The sequence below is a fragment of the Hylobates moloch genome, unplaced genomic scaffold, assembly GCF_009828535.3.
Source record: "Hylobates moloch isolate HMO894 unplaced genomic scaffold, HMol_V3 SCAFFOLD_22, whole genome shotgun sequence".
NCBI classification, from domain to species: domain Eukaryota; kingdom Metazoa; phylum Chordata; class Mammalia; order Primates; family Hylobatidae; genus Hylobates; species Hylobates moloch.
The window spans coordinates 7,711,712-7,731,026 of record NW_026652297.1 but is presented as its reverse complement, the minus strand read 5'-3'; the positions used below and the strand labels follow the sequence as shown (position 1 = coordinate 7,731,026).

Sequence of the window (19,315 nt, the reverse complement as noted above, 5' to 3'; positions counted from 1 at the left end):
TCTCAGCTCACTGCAACCTCTGCCTCCTGGGTTCAAGCAATTATCCTGGCTCACCCTCCTGAGTAGCTAGAGTTACAGGTGCCCACCACCACACTCGGCTAATTTTTGTATTTTTAGTAGAGACGGGATTTCAGCATGTTGGCCAGTCTGCTCTCAAACTCCTGACCTCAAGTCATCCACCTGCCTTGGCCTCCCAAAGTGCTGGGATTACAGGCATGAGCCACCAAGCCCAGCCGAGAGTAAATCTTAAATGTTAACACCACCTTCCACACACAAACAAAATAATAACTAGGTGAGGTGGATATGCTAATTACTTTGATTGTGGTAATCATTTCACAATGTATACATATATCAAAATATAATGTTGCACACAGTAAATATATATAATTTTCACTTGTCAACTATACCTCAATAAAGCTGCAGAGAAAAAGAAAGAGAAAAACAAGATTGTAATTGGATAACTGGATGTGTGTTATAGTGGGAAAAAGGGCTATATACCTTAATAGAAGCTAATAGAAATAAAAAGTATTGTCTAAGATGCTCCTTATATTACTGTATGTCAGGGAGTAGTAGTGTGTGTGTGCATATATGTGCAGGAGGGTGAGCTGAGTGGATAGAGAAGTTCCCCTTTTGAGGGAAGGAGACTGACATTTCTATCAGATGAAAAGAAGTCAAATTTTCAGGACCAGTTATTCAGGGAAGTGGAATTGATGGCAGTGTCTTCTTGAAGTATGTTTGAAACGTGTGATACCGTGCACGGCCTAATCAGGGTTGCATAGAAGCACTGATCTACACAGTCAGTGTTAGGTTTTTCGTATTTCTCAATTTTTTGCACTAGTACCAATAATAGTGTCCTAAATTATTCAAGTGAATAGGAAATTTTGATTAAATAGGCAATCTATCATTCCCCATACAAGCAAATGTTTAAAAGAACATTTCCAACATGTGAATGAAAGGAAATCTCACTGGATTTATTATGACCTATGACAGCTGGTACCCAATCTTGCTGGGCAGCAAGTGGGCAAGAACCCTCCCTGCTACTTCAGGGAAGATAAAGGGCATTAATTCCTATTAGCTAGAGAAGACTCAAACACAGTAATCCAGGTGAAGATGATAATAGCAACAGCGTCACAGATGGACACAAACGTAATTTTGACTTTGAACATAATTGCTACACATCTTCATACTGAACTACCTTTTAAAAAGTCAGTGCCAGTGATAGGTGAATAATGCTTATTCATACTTAACATGGCTTTAAATTGTATTAAAATATTTCCTCTTTGGGTCCAGTGACTTCTCACCACTTACTAATAAAATGCTTTCCAGGTTATTAAAAAAATTGGCGAACTTTTTCTACTTAGAAATTAGTCACAAAGGCTGGGCGTGGTGGCTCACGCCTGTAATCCCAGCACTTTGGGAGGCCGAGGCAGGCAGATCATGAGGTCAGGAAATTGAGACCATTCTGGCCAACACGGTGAAACTCCGTCTCCACTAAAAGTACAAAAAATTAGCCGGGCGCGGTGGCGGGTGCCTGTAGTCCCAACTACTCAGGAGGCTGAGGCAGGAGAATGGACCGAACCCAGGAGGTGGAAGTTGCAGTGAGACGAGATCGCGCCACTGCACTCCAGCCTAGGCGACACAGCAAGACTCCATCTCAAAAAAAAAAAAGAAATTAGTCACAAAAACTTTTGCAGAGAAGATTAAAAAAAGTAAAGAAGAAGATAAAGGAAAAGAACTGTGGTAACAAATGAAGGTAAGGTAATTCTTTCATAGAAGAAAATTCCAACAAAATTCCTTCAATACAATAATTCCCTTGCATAGAAACTATTTAGGACTTAATTTTCCCATTATATTTTTCTCCTTTGAGAAACTGCCAGTGATTTCAAACACAGTGATTAAGAACTCAATTGACTGAAGCCAAAAATCACATTAATAAAATAAAAATCAAACTTAACATTTAAATGATCAAAGGGAAGAACAATGGAAAAGAGATGCTTAACTGTAATCTGCAAGTATAATTAAGTTGGAATTATTTGGTCAAATATATTTACAAAGGTCACAGAGAAAATGATCAATACAATTTCAAGAATTACATAATGGTTTAAACGTTTCAGAAACACAATTTTTAAAGTTACTTTAAACTATAAAACATTCAACAGACTTATAAAATCTTCCATTATTAAATAAATGGCCATATATTTCTTCTTAAAAATAAAACCAAGTTTTGGAATTATGGTCAGTGTTTATGTCTGTATTTATGTGTATATGTTCAAATCACTAACTTGCATGGTATATTAGCTTAAATAATTTTCTATGAAAAAAAGAAATATACGACAAATGGTATCTGTTCAAGCTATATGAAAGGTCAATTTAGAAAAGTTTTTTTTAAAAAACAGTACCATAATGTTTACCTCATAGTGTTTGGGTTAAAGTCTATAGTGTTTCTAATAGTAATAATTTTTATAAAGTTATCTTTAAAGGTCCACAAAGTAGATTTCATCTGTTTCTATGCTAAGTTCTTTCCTGCAATTAATATGTGAAACTGGTTCCCAGAAAGGGTAAAAAGTTGTATATGTAACCACAAATTAATAAATACTGGAAAAGTCGACCTTCTCTGTTGATTATTTCAGAACAATGAATAAAGCTTTTTGTGGGGAACCTGCACATATTTTATTTTAAATGACAACCAAAAACACCCTAAAGCAGACCAACTTGTTCTTTGAAGAGATAATGTGGCTTGCTTTTGTTGGCTTTGTTGAGGCAAAGCATCCACACTTTTTTATTTAGTTACTAGAATAACTATTATCAGGACATGATGGGTTTGTGATGTGAGCAAATGGTAACCTGAAACGTCCATGGACCTGGGGATTTTTATCTTCCCACAGTTAGTCGCTGCTGCTTATAACATCCACTGCAGGGTTAAACAATCCTATGTGGGATTTGCTTACCATTTGTATTTTTAAAACTGCTTTGAAAATTGTCATTATATAGCAGGAAATTAAATCCATGAATTTGCAACTCAAAAAAATGCAAAGGCTAGGCCAGGCACGGTGGCTCACATCTGTAATCCCAGCATTTTGGGAGGCTAAGGCAGGCGGATCACCTGAGGTCGGGAGTTCGAGACCAGCCTGACCAACATGGAGAAACTCCATCTCTACTAAAAAAATATAAAATTAGCCGGGCGTGGTGGCATATGCCTGTAATCTCAGCTACTCATGAGGCTGAGGCGGGAGAATCGCTTGAACCCGGGAGGTTGTGGTGAGCTGAAATTGCACCATTGCACTCCAGACAGGGCGACAAGAGTGAAACTCTGTCTCAAAAAAAAAAAAAAAAAAAAAAAAACTGGGGTCTTCGCATGAAGAAATACCTGTGTCCAGGAGCCTTCCTCTTCTTGTATCCCTTAGCTCTCGAATAGCCCCCACAACCGGAGGCTCTTGAGAGTTGGTGGGCCCCCCACATTGTCTGGGCAATTCACACATGCGTGCTTTCTTCACACTTCCAGGGAATCTCACCTGATTCTTTGGGGCTACAATGTGCCACACACAAGTGACTCCTGCAGGGTAATCCCGGTCTGGCCAGTTGGGGGTTTTAAAAGAGCCGGAAGGTCTGTCAAGGCGTCCTCCACAATACTGATCCCCTTCAAGTATTAAACAAGGAAAAAAGCCCACAAGTTTATGTAGGTTACAGCAATACAACCATGTGGAGATTAGGAATGTGGGATCTCTGGTGAGAGTACAGTAAATAAAGGCAACCGCAGAAGCGCTTACATTTTCTCTTAAAAATATGGTTACATACATAACCCCCCAACACACACAATGAATGATCTCTGTTACCTGACATAGCATATCAACACAAGAGAGGGGAGAAGTGGACTCAGGGCCTCTTTTCTTTTTTTTTTTTTTTTTTTCCTTAGACAAGGAAGACAAAGCATTTGAATATGCACTCATTCAGAAAGCTTGTAGGCTCAAAAAATCATAGAGATGTTAAGGCTCCTCAAGGCATTGGTATTCAGTAAATACCCAGGGACAAAATTTAAATTAGTTGATATAGACAGCTCTCATTACTAGAAAACTTCCCATGATATATATATATATATGTTTTAAGAATAAATTTTGTTTGTAAAAATAATACATTTATAAATTTTCAGCATCACAGAAAGGCATAAGGAAGAAAGTAAAAATCTACCCCCAAATCCCTAGTTTTAGCCACCAAAAACTAATCAAAATTAATAGGTGACAAATATCATTTCAGGCATCTGTACTCATAAGTTGCATATGTACCTGCAGGTTGGCAGAAATAATGTAAGAATTATTTTAATATGAAGTTCTAAATTTAATTTTACTTGAATGTAAATAACAAATAAAAACTGAACTGAAACTAAAATAATTATACTTCAATGGAATATTTCTTTGACACAGAATATAACCATTCTTAAATCAAACTATTAAATTTAAGAAAATGTATTATAAAAATGGACTTTGGAATAATTTCTAAATATCCATTTAATGAAAAATTTCAAGTATACACAAAGTAAGCAGAATAATACAATGACGTCCTACATATCCATTACCCAGTTACAATAATAGTCATCATTCTATTAGTCTATCTATATTGCTATCCAATCCCCACGACCTGCTTCATTGTTTTTATTATTATTTTACAGGTTTTGGGGAGATAAAGTCACATACTCTGAAATGCACAAATCTTGGCTGTACAAATAAGAAAAATGGATATACCTGTGTAAACCACACTCCTATGATGACACAGAATCCATTTCCCACTAAATTTGTGCATCCCTTCCCATCCTGCCAGTTCTCTACATTACTTTTCTGAAAAACTTCCCATTAGATGCGTTTAATTTTAGAGCTCCATATAAATTTGTTCACCCATTCTCCTGCTGACGGGTGGTTTCTAGTCTGGACTATTGTGAATGAAGCTGCTATGAACAGTTTTGTACACATTCGTTTGTACATGTATCTTCATTTCTCTTATATAAATACCCAGGACTGCAACTGCTGGGCCAAGAGTCGATGTAAATATTTAACTTCATAAAAAACTACTGGAACTTTTCTCCAAGTGGTTGTATCATTTTACACCTCTCTTGAGTATGAACACTTCGGTTGTTTTACATCCTTGTTACCACTTGGTGGTGTCAGTGTTTTTAGCCAACATGGTGGGTAAGTAATGGCATCTCACTGTCATTTTAATTTCCATTTCCCTGATGACTAATGAGAGATACTGAGTAGTTTTTCATGCACTTATTGGCCATTCATATTTTCCTCTGTAAAGTGTCCAAGTGTTTTGCCAATTTTTATACTTACTGGAATCTTTACCTTTTTATCGTTGAGCTGTATGAGTTCTTTGTATATTCTGAATACAAGTTCTTCACCAGATATTTTTGTGAATATGTTCTCCCCTTCTGTAGGCTGTCTATTTGTGTATAACCATGTCTTTTTATAAGTATTAGTTTTAATTTTAATGAAGTTTTGTATTTTTCCTTTTACTTTCAACCAACTTGGTCTTTGTGTTTCAAGTGCTTTCTTGTAGACAATATATAGTTGGGTCCGGCTTTTCAATCCATTCTAACAATAATTGTCTTCTAATCGGAGTATTTAATAATTTACATTTAATATATTTATTGATCTTCTTGGATTTAATGTGCCATTTACTACTTTTTTCTATTTGCTTTACCTTTCTTTTATTCCATCTATTTTTCCTTCTAGCCTTCTTTGGGTTAGTTGGATAATTTTAGTATTCTATTTTAATCTTTTGGCTTTTAGTGATAACTCCTGCATTTTTAATGGGTTCTCTAGGGATTATAATATGCATGTTTAACTTATCAAAATTTACTTAGAGTTAATATTGTACTTCATGTGTTATATATGTATGTGCAACAGTGTAATTACATTTATGTGTTCATCCTTTGGTTGTCAAACATATTACATCATACACTATATATTCCACAACACAGTGCTAAGGTTTTTTTGTTTTGAACAGACAACATGTAAAGAAATTAAGAGAAAAAAAGAAAATAACATATGCCCTTTTATATTTACTATTTCCAATGACCTTCATTCCTTCTGTTACTTTCATTTTACAAGGTCATTTCCCTCAACCTGAGGAATTCTCTTCAATATTTCTACCGGTGCAAGTATAAAAATGTCTTTCAGAGATTTTTAGTGTTTATCTGAAAATGTCTTTATTTTACTTACATTCTTGAAGGCTGGTTATAGAATAGCGGTTGACAGTTTTATTCCAGCGCTTTAAAAATACTATGACAGGCCGGGGTGGTGGCTCACACCTGTAATCCTAGCACTTTGGGAGGCCAAGGCGGGCAGATCAACCTGAGGTCAGGAGTTCGAAACCAGCCTGGCCAACATGGTGAAAACCCCATCTCTACTAAAAATAGAAAAATTAGCCAGGCACGGTGGCGCATGCCTGTAATCCCAGCTGCTTGAGAGGTTGAGGCACGAGAATCGCTTGAACCTGGGAGGTGGAGGTTGCAGTGAGCTGAGATAGCACCACTGCACTCCAGTCTGGTCAACAAGAGTGAAACTCAGTCTCAAAAAAAAAATACTATGACACTGCCTTCTGGCTTCCAAAGTTTCTGAGGAAATGGAAGCCATCATTCTTATCACTGTTCTTCTGTATGGAATTTAGTTTCATCTGACTGATTTCAAGATTTTCTCTGTCTTTAAATTTCTGTAATTTAATTATAATGTGCATGGGGGTGCTTCATTTTTATTTGTCCTGTGGAGTTTGTTGACCCTCTTGACTCTATTTTTCTTATTTTCATTATTTATTTTTTAGATGGAATCTTGCTCTGTTGCTCAGGCCGGAGTGCAGTGGCACAATCTCGGCTCCCTGCAACCTCCGCCTCCCAGGTTCAAGTGCTTCTCCTGCCTCAGCTTCCTGAGTAGCTGGGATTACAGGAGTGCACCACCATGCCTGGCTAATTTTTTTGTATTTTTAGCAGAGACGGGGTTTCACCATGTTGGCCAGGCTGGTCTTGAACTCCTGATCTCAGGTGATCTGCCTGCCTCGGCCTCCCAAAATGCTGGGATTACAGGCATGAGCCACGGTGCTCGGCCCCTCTTGACTCTGAAAATTGATGTTTTTCACTGTATTTGAGCAGAGTCAAGTCATTATATCTTTAAATATGTTTTTCACTTTATTATCACTTTCTGGGACAAAAATTACAGATGTTAGACCACTTGATATTGTCTCACTGGTTTCTCGAGCTCTTTTTCTTCAATCTTTTTCCTCCATTTTCTTCAGATTGAGTAACTTCTATTTAAGTTCACTGACTCTTTTTTTCTGCCATCTCCAATCTACTTGTGAGCACAACAGGTAAATTTTAAAATTTCAGATCCTGTTTCTTTTATCTCTAGAATTATTACTTTATTTTTTAATAGTTCCTGTTTTTCTTCTGAGATTCTCAATTTGTTTATTTATTATGCACATATTTCCCTTTATAAATCCTGAAACAAACATGTAAGAGCAGCTTTAAAGTACTTGTTTGCTAATTGCAACATGTGAGTTACCTTGAGATCAATTCTTATTGACTGCTTTTGTCCTTGAATAGGGACACATTTTTCCTGTTTCATTACATAACTACAGACTGGACATTATGCATGATACATTATACTCTAGATTCTGTTGTGTTCTGATAAAAATAATTTTGTTCTAGCAGGCATTTAACTTGGCTAGACTCAAACTTAAAGTCTGTTTCCCTGGCAGCAGGCAGCAGCTGTAATCTCTTTTCAGTTCTTTCATTTTTCAGCTGATGCTTTTGTGCCAGGCCAACTGGGCTCTCCTCCACACATGTAGAGTTTAGCTGTCAGACAAAGATTTCAGTAGATTTTATATGAATATTTTGTGCCTCAATTCTGTAACTCCCTGCCTGGATTTCCTCCCCAACATTCTGGCTGCTCTTTCAGCCCCAGATTCTGTCCTCTGACCTTTCAAGTAAAAATGTTGCACTACAGTCCAATCCAAAAGCAGATTATGGACTGCTCTTAGGTAAAAGGCTGAAAACATACAAATATTGCCCACTGCAGTGATCTTTCAAAAGCAGACATTTCTACCCTTGGGAGCTCACTATATATATATATGTGTGTGTGTGTGTATATATATATTTGTTGTTGTTTGAGACAGGGTCTCACTCTGCCATCCAGGCTGCAGCACAGTGGCATGACCACAGCTCACTGCAGCTGTGACCTCCCTGGGCTCAGGTGATTCTCTTCCTCAGCCTCCTGAGTAGCTAGGACAACAGGTGTGTGCTACCACACCCAGATAATTTTTGTATTTTTTGTAGAGATGGGGTTTCACCATTTTGCCCAGGCTGGTCTTGAACTCCTGAGCTCAAGAGATCCACCTGCCCTTGGTCCCCCAGTGTTGGGATTACAGGCATGAGCCACTGTGCCTGGCCTCCACTTTTATTTTTTAAAACCTATTGTATAAGTACTCAAATAAAAGCAAGCACACATAGAAAGGTATGGGAACAACTGGCCATGGCTATTTCTGGAGAAGGGACTATGGAGTGGTGAAGGGGTGTGTTTGCATATTTGCATGTATGCTCATGTATGCAAGCTCCACATTTTTACTCTATGAATTTCTATATTTGATTTTTTACAAGAATGCATGTGGACTTAAATTAAAAGTCTGATTTCCTGTATTGGTCTCGTCATGGTTTGATGGCATTCACTAGCTCTTTGAGAACCACTCTTAAGCTTTAAAGGAGTAAATAAATATCAAGTGCCAAGAATAGTGAACCAACATTACTGTTGTTATTGCCATTATGTGGAAACAGTACCTCTTTCGTTTGGTTCAGCAGCAGAGAACATGGCCATGAAGCCATTGCCAGCTGTGTTGGCATCAGAAATCATCTGCACCATCATCTTGTTGCCACTGGACACAAGGGCTCCAGGCCGGAAAGTGCCACAGAAGCGGCCAATGCGCTGGCCATTGGCATGGCCATTGTACACATCCACAAAGTCATAGCGGCACAGGTTGTCACTCTCGAGGTCTATGAATCGGAAATTAAGAACGACTACTTTTCCTTCGGGAACCTGCCAAGAAAAGGGCCAATTAGAAAACTGTCATGAAAACAATATCTGAGGCTTTGACACCAGTCACTTACTTAAGTGTGTAAAGTATAATATCCAGGATAATGCTTTTTCCTCTCTCATATCTGAACTAACCCAGGGGAAGTTTTCTAGCATATTGCATTCCTAAAAAATGTAAGTACTTATTTTCTTTTGACAAATCCCGCAATTCTCCAGGATTCACAATCTTATTCCTTAAGAACTGACCTCAACAAAGCTGCAAAATATTAGATCAGTATTATTAATGGGTGAGTCATTACTTAGAATGAATACCAGTCCTGATTGGACCTTAGCATATATTTGCATATTCTAATACCTAGAGATATTGCTTAGCAAAGAAACATTTAAAAATATCATTTCTTGGCCAGGCACGGTGGCTCACGTCTGTAATTCCAGCACTTTGGGAGGCCGAGGTGGGCGGATCACAAGGTCAGGAGATCGAGACCATCCTGGCTAACACGGTGAAACCCCGTCTCTACTAAAAATACAAAAAATTAGCCAGGTGTGGTGGCGGGCGCCTATAGTCCCAGCTACTTGGGAGGCTGAGGCAGGAGAATGGCATGAACCTGGAAGGCAGAGCTTGCAGTGAGCCGAGATCACACCACTGCACTCCAGCCTGGGCAACAGAGCGAGACTCCGCCTCAAAAAAAAAAAAAAAAAAAATCACTTCTTACAAATAATACAGTAGGACGCACTCAATGCCTGTGTATAGAATGTATCTATGAAGTTCAAAATAAAGGATTTATTTGGCAATTGTGTAGTTAATTTACAGATAATTCATTTTGGGTCCTGAGACATCCAGATGAACTACCTATACTGACAAAACGAACTGAGTAATTGCTGAATCATCTCTTCTAAATGTCACTAAGTTTTTTGTTCATTTGTTTTCCAGTTGAAGACTTTATATGTCAGGAAGCCTTGAAACACAATGCGCTAATGAAGAAAAAGATAAGCTTTCATTTTCTCATAATATTTTATTCATCATAATTTCCCCATAAAATTCTTAATGATGGTTCCTTCCTTATTCCCTGAGTAGGTAGAAAAAAATGGCTATAAAAGCATTTGGTAGGATTCTCAGGTTACAAAAGCCCCATTTCTTTCCCAGTTCATACCACCTTTTAATTTCTTCATTCAAGTTGTTCAGTCATAAAGTCTTGATCATAATTGTTTTACTCCTTTAATCAGATGAGGTCTCCACTGAATAGTGGAGAATTCCATTCTGTAAAAACTTACATATAACAAAACTCAGTGATTAAAAAAATCAAACACACACAATCAAAAGTGGTTGGTTTATATTCATCTTTTTTTTTTTTTTTTTTTTTTTTTTTTTGAGACGGAGTCTCGCTCTGTCACCCAGGCTGGAGTGCAGTGGCGCAATCTCGGCTCACTGCAAGCTCCGCCTCCCGGGTTCACGCCATTCTCCTTCCTCAGCCTCTCCAAGTAGCTGGGATTACAGGCGCCCGCCACCACGCCCGGCTAATTTTTTTTGTATTTTTAGTAGAGACGGGGTTTCACCGTGGTCTCGATCTCCTGACCTCGTGATCCGCCCGCCTCGGCCTCCCAAAGTGCTGGGATTACAAGCTTGAGCCACCGCGCCCGGCCTACATTCATCTTAATTAACTATTTCAGACTCGAGGGTCAATAGATGCTTTGACATTAATACGGCTTCCCCATGTTGTAAGTACAGTGCCATACATTTTATTTTCCTATGGTAAGATGAAGTGTTTTCAGTGCTATTTGCTTTTTGTGTCAAACACATCTACACACTTCATCGTAGAAATTATAACGGCGTAGTCCCCGCAAAAGGGACACGTTTGGCTTTGCCATCGTTGCATTCTAATTCCTAGAAGCTTATCTCAGTGGTGTGAATATCAGAGTTCCAAAGAACTTAGAACAGCTTAAGAAGCTAATAACAGAAAGAACAATTTAAATTTTAAACATTATCAACAAGATGTCTGTTGTAGAACTTCCTGTCTTTTGCTTTGTTTTTTGTTTTGCACACCTCTATTTGTACAATGATCAGAAAGTTATCAAATATGATGCCACATCTGTAATCTTAAATATAAGCAAGCTCTCTATGAATCACCGAAAAAGTCCTAGCCATGAAAAGAATCTCAAACTAATTTGTTTTTTTCTTGCATGAATAGTGACTATTTGTATAAATGTATAGAGGGCAATTCAAAGCTATGAAACTTGATGAAGTCACTCCCAGAGTGAATGTGGATAGAAAAAGGAAGAGGTCTAAGTATAGAGGCCTGGAACACTCCAATGTCATCAAGTCTGTGAAGAGGTCAAATCACAATAGAGACTGAGTCAGCAAGTAGGAGGCAACCCAAGTGTGCGGCGTCTGGAAGCCAGGCGAAGAGAGTATGTCAAGGAGGAATGAATGGGCAACTGAGTTAAGTGCTGCTGCTGAGAAAGACCAGTGGATTTAGCAACACAGAAGTTTAGCAACCAGAAGTCACTGGTAATGCTGACAAAGCTGTTTTGGTGGCACCATGGGGAGAAAACTGGATAAGAGAAGGATCATGAGAAAATGGGGTGAGAGGAAATGGTGACAATAAATATAGACAAGCTTTTCAAGGAGTTTTGCCGTAAAGATGAACAGAGTAATATGGGGGTAGCTGGAAGGGGATATGGGGTCTAGGCAGAGTTTTTGCAGTGGGTGTTTCCTAAGGCATGTTTGCATGCTGATGGGAAGGATTCTGTAGAGAGGGCAAAACTGATGAAGCAAGAGAGAGGGAGGATTGGTTAACAGATGTCCTTGAGCAGGCAAAGGGGGATCTGATCTACAGAAGGAACAGCTGGGTGGAGTTGGCCTTAGTAGGAGCATGTTTTGCCCAATGAGAGGAGGGAAGGCAGATGTAGGTAGGTCAGTAAATGAGGTGGTGAAAGCATATAGAATTTTTTTTCTGGATTGCTTTTCTTAGTAAAATAGAAAACAAGGTCATCAGCAGCAAATGTGGAAGAGAGAGGTGCTACTGGGAATCTGATAACAGAAAAGTGAGGAAATGGATTAAGGAAATGCAGCAGGAGTACTAGGACTGCTGGGGCCCACTTGAAGTAAATGAATTAAAATTAAGACCTCTCTGCATGGTGGAGGTATTTGTTTTTGTTTGTTCGTGGTCTTCTTCCCCAGCCACATGCAGCTCCACAGGCGGAGGTACAGGGAAGGTGGAGAGTTGGATGTAAGCAGTAGGGGAGAGTGGTGAGGTTTGCCAAGGGAGGATATGGCAGGAGAGAGGGACAAGCGAGTTGAAGACATAGACAAGGGAGTGACCGTGATGATGTGCCATGGAATCCAAACTGGGTTAGGATGGAAATCAGGACCCTGTGGGGTGAGGACAGTAATAACCAAGACTGTGGTGACGTAAGGACAAAATAACAGTGGAAGTGGGAGGCTGAGGAACTATGGAGGATAAGTTCTTTGGCGGAGAAGAGGTTAAAGACCTGAGAAGATCACCCATATGGATATTGAAATTACAGTTGATTAGGACAAGGAAGACTGTTGAAGACAATGACAGTGAACCAGGAGTTACAATTTGCAAGAAGCGAGGAAGACTGTCCAGGAGACTTTTAGATGATTGCAACAAGGAGAGGAATAGAGAGGTATAATCATGTTTCATTGGCAGGTTCTTGGTTCTCTGACACTACGTAGACAATTCTGTTGACTCTCTCCTGTAGACAGGTGTTGAAATTAACTACAGGACTTGAATGCTCATTCCCAATAAAATAAATCATTTGTTCCCAAAAGTTTTGTACCTATTCCCATGGCAATGAAAATTTGAGAATGAGACACAAATATGATCAGCAATAGAAACTGGGTTACATCATTGCAATTTTGAACACATGCTGACCCGAACAACCCTGGCAAAGCTTCTTTTGAAAGAAGGATGCAGAAGTGATCTGTACCAGTGTGAGTCTCCTATAACCAGAAACAGAAGTCATCTTGCACTGAAGGCCAGAGAGAAATTCTATTGCAAATGAGAAGCATCCTGCTGTGAGCCTTTTCAGTATAATACAACATCTGTTCTTCATTTTTTTATGAGTGATCAAGACTGTCTGATGCCCTCTGATGCAAGCTTTGGTAAGAGCTCTTGATTGTCATTCTAAAGGACTTTAGAGAGCATATTCTCTGAAGATGGCCTTTCCACCTGGGAGAATCTATAGTCCGTATCTTTGAATTTTCTTTGTTAAGAATAGCAAAAAAATAAAAAATAAAAAATACAGAAAGATACAGAGAATAATATAACACCTGGATACCAACCGCGAAATTGACTTTTGTTAACATTTTGTTAATATATTTTTAAAGTGTCCTTTAAGGAAGTAAATAAAACATTTCGGATAAAAATGAGATTTCCTTTGTCTTCATCCCAGGCCCCATTTCCTCCTCCTTCCTCAGAAGCAACCACTGTTATAAATTTAGTGGGTTTCCTTCCATGCTGATCAAAATGTGTGTGTGTGTGTGTGTGTGTGTGTGTGTGTGTGTATTTACATTTATTTATGTATGTGTGCATATACATATACACACATAAGTATGTATATTTATGTGTATATAATATATATTTTAATATATATTTTTTATATTATATATAATATATATGTATCCATGCAAAATGCACAGTGACATTTTTGTGTTGTTTTAAAAATTAACAAAAATGGTGCCAGACTCATGCTTGTAATCTTAATACCTTGGGAGGCCGAGGCAGGAGGATTGCTTGAGTCCAGGAGTTCAAGACCAGCCTGGGCAACATAGGGAGATCGTGTCTCTACAAAAAAATTTTAAAAATTAGCTGGATGTGGTGGTGCATGCCTGTAGTCCCAGCTACTTAGGAGGCTGAAGTGTGAGGATTACTCGAGCCTGGGACATCAAAGCTCCAACGAGCCATGATCACACTGTACTCTAGCCTGGAGGACAGAGAGAGACCCTGTTTAAAAAAAAAAAAAAAAGAGAGAGAGAGAGAGAGAAAATGGGATAATGTTTACATATCACTCCACAACCTGGGCATCCTTGAATTTTCTGGCTGAAGAAGAAGAGAAGAAGGAAACATAAAAATACATAGGACCTTCACAAGCTATTCCTTCTACCTGGAACATGTTCCCACTTCTGCCCTTCTCTCACTCATGCTTAGGGTCACAGTTTCAAGGTCATTCCCTCCTGGAGACATGCCTAGACACCCCCAAACCCCAAGGTGGGCTCTGGCCAATTAGCAGTGCACCCCACAGGTCTGTGAGCATGGGATGGCTCAGCCCACTCACTGTATGTTATAAAGCTCAACCCCAAGGAGGCAAGGATCCTTCCTGCCTTGTTCACTGTTGCATCCCCAGGATCTGGCATGGCCCCAAGTTGAAGCTTAACATCAAAAATATTTATTAAATGAATAATCCATTAGGTACTCAATGGATCACCGGCTTCCTTGCACAAATCACAGACAATATACCTACTGCTGGCTCCACCTTTTTCATTCTAATATTTCCTACCTTGCCTGGCAGCAGAGCTCCAAAAGGCCACTCTCTTTTCTAAGCCATTCTTTGCAAAAAGAAGATGCATATCTTTTTGGAAACTTTATATTTCAAATCTCCTGAAAATGCTAACACTTAATGCAGAAACTCAAGGTGCTTTTTTGGTGGCAATTAGATGAAGCTACTGTTTTGTGAGATTATATTGATTTGGGGATTCATTAACTGCTTGCAGAAAAACAATTTGATGTTAGTGTTTTTTCCTATCAACAGCAACGTCCTGTGTGGGCCAAAGCCTAGAGCTTCCACAGTGACCTCAACTCACCCCACAGCTCCTGGGATGTCCTCACTGTCACAGGCAAACGTGCCAAGGCTCTCGATGCCAGGGCTCCTGCCAGAGGACAGAGGAACTGCATTTTAAGCTGATGGTTTGCATTTTTAGGATACTATGAGCAAAATGCAAATAGGAGGCCAGCTTCTTCTGTGTGAAGGAGTGCATTTCTGCAGAAATGGGAATGCTCCTTTGTGTCTGCAGCTTTTCCTCCCCAAACATATCATTTACTACTTTGATCAAAAAGAACTCTTTTTGCAGCACATGTGATTTTTTTTTAAGCCATCATTCTAATCATCTACGATTTCCCTCTTCCACAAACAAACCTTTGGGAATGTGCATTCTAAAATGCAGACCACAGTTTATCCACGTAAAGCTTGAGGCACAGCCATTCAGTGTCACCTCTCCCATGTACCTCCAAAGGTAGTCCAAAAAGATCTATAGACAAATTACGTACAAATATTTGGCAGTCTTTCTAGAGCGGGATAAATCAGAAGCTTACAAGATCTTATTCATCTATATTCTGGGTATATTTCAATACCACTCTTTTAAAGGTAAATCTTGTACATGTTTAAAAAATAAAACATATTTTGATTAGTAGAAATAACGAGATGTTTTGAACATTTTCTTTTGTTTTGGGGGATTTCACTAAAAAAACTTTACCCCTGGATGTCTAGAAGGAGCGTGGAAACTCCCATCCACCTTGAGCCCAGCCTGAAGACACCAGTGGAGATAACTGCTGAAAACCACCCAAAACTTTCCCACTGCACTTAGAATAAAATCTTCACCTTAATTATAGTTCACACACTTCGTGAACATCAGGTGCTAGGTATTTTTCTATGCACTATATATGTATCATTTTATTTAATCCCTTACAGCAACCCTATGAAACTGATATTATTATTGGTCCAACTTTACAGTTTACAGATGAGGAAACTAAGGCACAGAGAGGTTAAGAAACTGCATGATATATCCCCTTATCTCTCATCTTTCTCCTTCAAGCAACAACTTGGCAGTCATGCCACTTTTCTGTTCAAGGAGCCCTCCGAGCTGGCTTCCACCTAAGGGTCTTTGCACAGGCTGGTCCTCTGCCTGGCACAGCCTTCTCCCTGATATACATGGGTCTGACTCCACCTCATCATCTAGGTCAGCTCAAGAGTCGCTGTCTCAGAGAAGCCTATCCTGAGCACCCCTGGTCACTTAGATCACACAGCCCTCTTATTTCTTCACAGATTATTTATCATCTGTCTCACCATCAGAATGTCAGCTACAGAGAACAGTTGGTCTGTGGGTCTACAGTTTGTCCAATGCTTTGGCTACTGTAAGTGCTCAGAAAATATTCATTGAATAAATGCTGCGATCCTTATAATCTTAAAAAAAATAGTGCAGGCCATGACTCCTATTACTAGCATACACTTTTACATAACAGTGTAAACTCACAAGCACAGGGCAAGCATTGTTAAGATCCTTGCGGGGAGGAAGAAATGGCTGACAGCTGTTATGATGACTTGCCTAAGGCCACCCAGAAAGACAACGGCAGAACTCAGGTCACCTGACTTCCACTTTGCTGTGTTTTTCCATGACCTGACCATGGCAGAGACCGAGGAGATGCTCTCAAACCTTGTTTCTTCTCAGGTCACACATGGAGTCGACATTTCCCAGCCTCTCTTGCAGTTAAGTTGGGGCCATGAGTCTGGGTCCTGGTCAATGGAATGTAGATGGAAGTGATGCACCCATTCCCTCCAGGCCTAGCCATAATACACCCCGTGCAATCCTTTTGGAGTTCTCTTTTTGCTCTAAGGAGGGGATTCTGTAGAAGAAACGTGGAGGTGTTAGAAGACAACAGAGCCACATGGGAGAAGGAGTCAGTGCTTAAAGGAGAGCTGCCCAGAACAGCCCTCCCACTGCACTGGACAGTGAAGGGAACAAGAAACAGCCATTTATTGGGTTAGGCCACTGAGACTGGGGGAGTTGTTTGTTAGAGCAGTTTTGCACTTTGTGTTAATTACCCTGATTAACAAATGGATAGTGACATTCACCAAGTGTCCTTACCCAGCACTTCTGTGGCAGGTAACTGTATAGACATCTTTGTCGTTTGGGGTGCCTACAGGCTCTCTAGGAATCAACAGTGTGACGTGGCCACCCAGGAAGCCGACACAGGCTGTGTGAATAGTAGAGGAGACACCAGCTTTGCCTAACTGTAGACTGCTTGGAGTACCATGGGCTGAATTCAGGTCAAAGCACCTCACTTTTGAGTAGACGTGGATGATTTGGAGCAACCACAAAGGTGAGAAAATTCAGAATCATCGAGGCACATGCTGTAATTTCCACGGCCCCTGCAAAAGTGTAACTAGGCCCTCGAGCCCCTGTTATCACCTCTGAGTTATCACCACTGAGTCCTTTACCTGTGGCTGGTCAGCTGGGGTGAGAGGCAACCAGCAGCCACTAGTACTTCTTAAGCTGAATGAAGACTTGGCTACAAAATGAACGAGACAGGACTTCAGGTTATGCCGCTTGCGCAAATGCTGCCTAAGCATGAATATGTCTGAAAGATCCCGGCTGCGACCAGGCCCTTCGGCACTGGGAGGGTGTTCAGACTCAAGTCTGCCAAGTGGAAAGGCAAATGGGAAAAATGTGAAGGGACAACAAAGCCGAACCCACAGAAGCAGGAAGGCTAAGGTAGATGCAGCAGGATGAGGAGACAAGCAATCGTGCCAAGAGCTGTCGCGTTAGGTTTTGGTTGGGGAAAGAGACAACGTTGAAAACGAAGAGTATTCCTTTTCACAGACATTTGTCTTGCCGTTTTCCTTTGGCCAGTGAGACCCTGAGATCCTACTGTGGACATAAGTGGTGGCAAATCTTCTGAGCAAGTTATACATTACTCATCCATGTTCTTGAGAAAACTGGAAATTCACTACTCAGTTTTTCTCTAAACAGGAGTTTTTTTTTTTTTTAGCCATTTGCTCCTAAAAGGTTTACAGCAAAAAATTTTTAAAAAGCTTTACCAAATGATAAGATAAAGAGCTGTAGATACACACTGAGCAATAAATTTCAGAAACACTCTAGGCAACAGCATCCAGGATATTCTATATACTCTATAGTAAGTAAGAGTCTCCATATCCCAATCTATCATACGTGTGCAATGAACCTGTACTTTCCCATGCTTCCTACTGAACCACCTGGTGCGAGCCTGGTGCTTCGGGTGCCTTACCAGGTCTGGCATCAACCACAGCACTGGCACCTCCTGTGGCTGCGAGGAGCAGCAGCAGCAAATGCTTGGCCCTCCACAACCCAGGACTGGAAGGAGTAACAGCACCTAGTGGCTGAAGCCCAAGCTGTTTCATGTGATCAGTGTGCGCCCTGCCTGCTGTCCTTGAAAGCTGTTAGTTGTGTCAGAAAGGGTTTGGAAAGGAGAGACAGGTTATCACTGGCTGTCTTTCACATTTAGCCATGTGTTCAGGGAGAACTCTGGGCACTGCATACGTGCGTGATACACTTCCAGACAAGACTACAGCAAAAGGTGGAAGTACTAAGTGAAGCTCTACCAAGCCCATCCTAGATTATTTTAAAGCAACTATTAAGAGTAATATTTCTGGCCGGGCACAGTGGCTCATGCCTGTAATCCCAGCACTTTGGGAGGCCGAGGCAGGGGGATCACGAGGTCAGGAGATCAAGACCATCCTGGCTAACACGGTGAAACCCTGTCTCTACTAAAAAAATACAAAAAATTAGCCGGACATGGTGGCGGGCGCCTGTAGTCCCAGCTACTCGTGAGGCTGAGGCAGGAGAATGGCGTGAACCCGGGAGGCGGAGCTTGCAGTGAGCCGAGATAGCGCCACTGCACTCCGGCCTGGGCAAAAGAGCGAGATTCTGTCTCAAAAAAAAAAAAAAAAAAAGACTAATATTTCTAAAGTCCTTAAAATGACTATAAAAGAGGGAAAAAAGGTAATATTTCTTTTAAAACAATGAAAAATCCATGACAAGTGGTAAATCATATGTGACGCCCTGGATGACAGGTACACATCAGAACTGTCCAGGACAAATGTGGACACAGGGCCACCCTGGCCTTAGAACATCTAGGCCTCTCCTCTAATGTTTGAAGCTGCCCCGCTGAATCCCAACAACCACAGGTTGAATGAATGAATAGCTGTTGAAGGAATAAAAGAATGAAAGAATAACAGAGGAGCTTCCTATTACCTGCAGAATGAAGTCCAAACTCCTCAGAATCACAGGGTACTAGGCCCACCCCAGGCTAACATTCTGGCCTCATCTACCCCCCAGCCCTTTGTGTCTTGGGTATCATTCTGTCCATCCTCAAACACACCTGGCCCCTTTCCTTTCCCACCTCTGTGAGGTCCGTATGTAAATTCCCTGCCTGGAATATTCTTTCTTCCCTTCCCAGACTATTGACCTCCAC

The 19,315-nt window shown here is 40.4% G+C and overlaps 1 protein-coding gene across 2 annotated transcripts in view; it reads right to left on the bottom strand.

The window, feature by feature from the left end:
• PCOLCE2 (procollagen C-endopeptidase enhancer 2) overlaps positions 1 to 19,315 on the bottom strand; it is a 72,759-nt gene that overhangs the window by 21,464 nt on the left and 31,980 nt on the right. For both annotated transcript variants that reach the window (XM_032144069.2, XM_058433369.1), the window contains 2 exons: positions 8,816 to 9,071; positions 3,513 to 3,637 (listed from right to left, as the gene is read on the bottom strand). In XM_032144069.2, the coding sequence (XP_031999960.1) occupies positions 3,513 to 3,637; positions 8,816 to 9,071 (381 nt within the window). The remainder of the gene's footprint in view (positions 1 to 3,512; positions 3,638 to 8,815; positions 9,072 to 19,315) is intronic.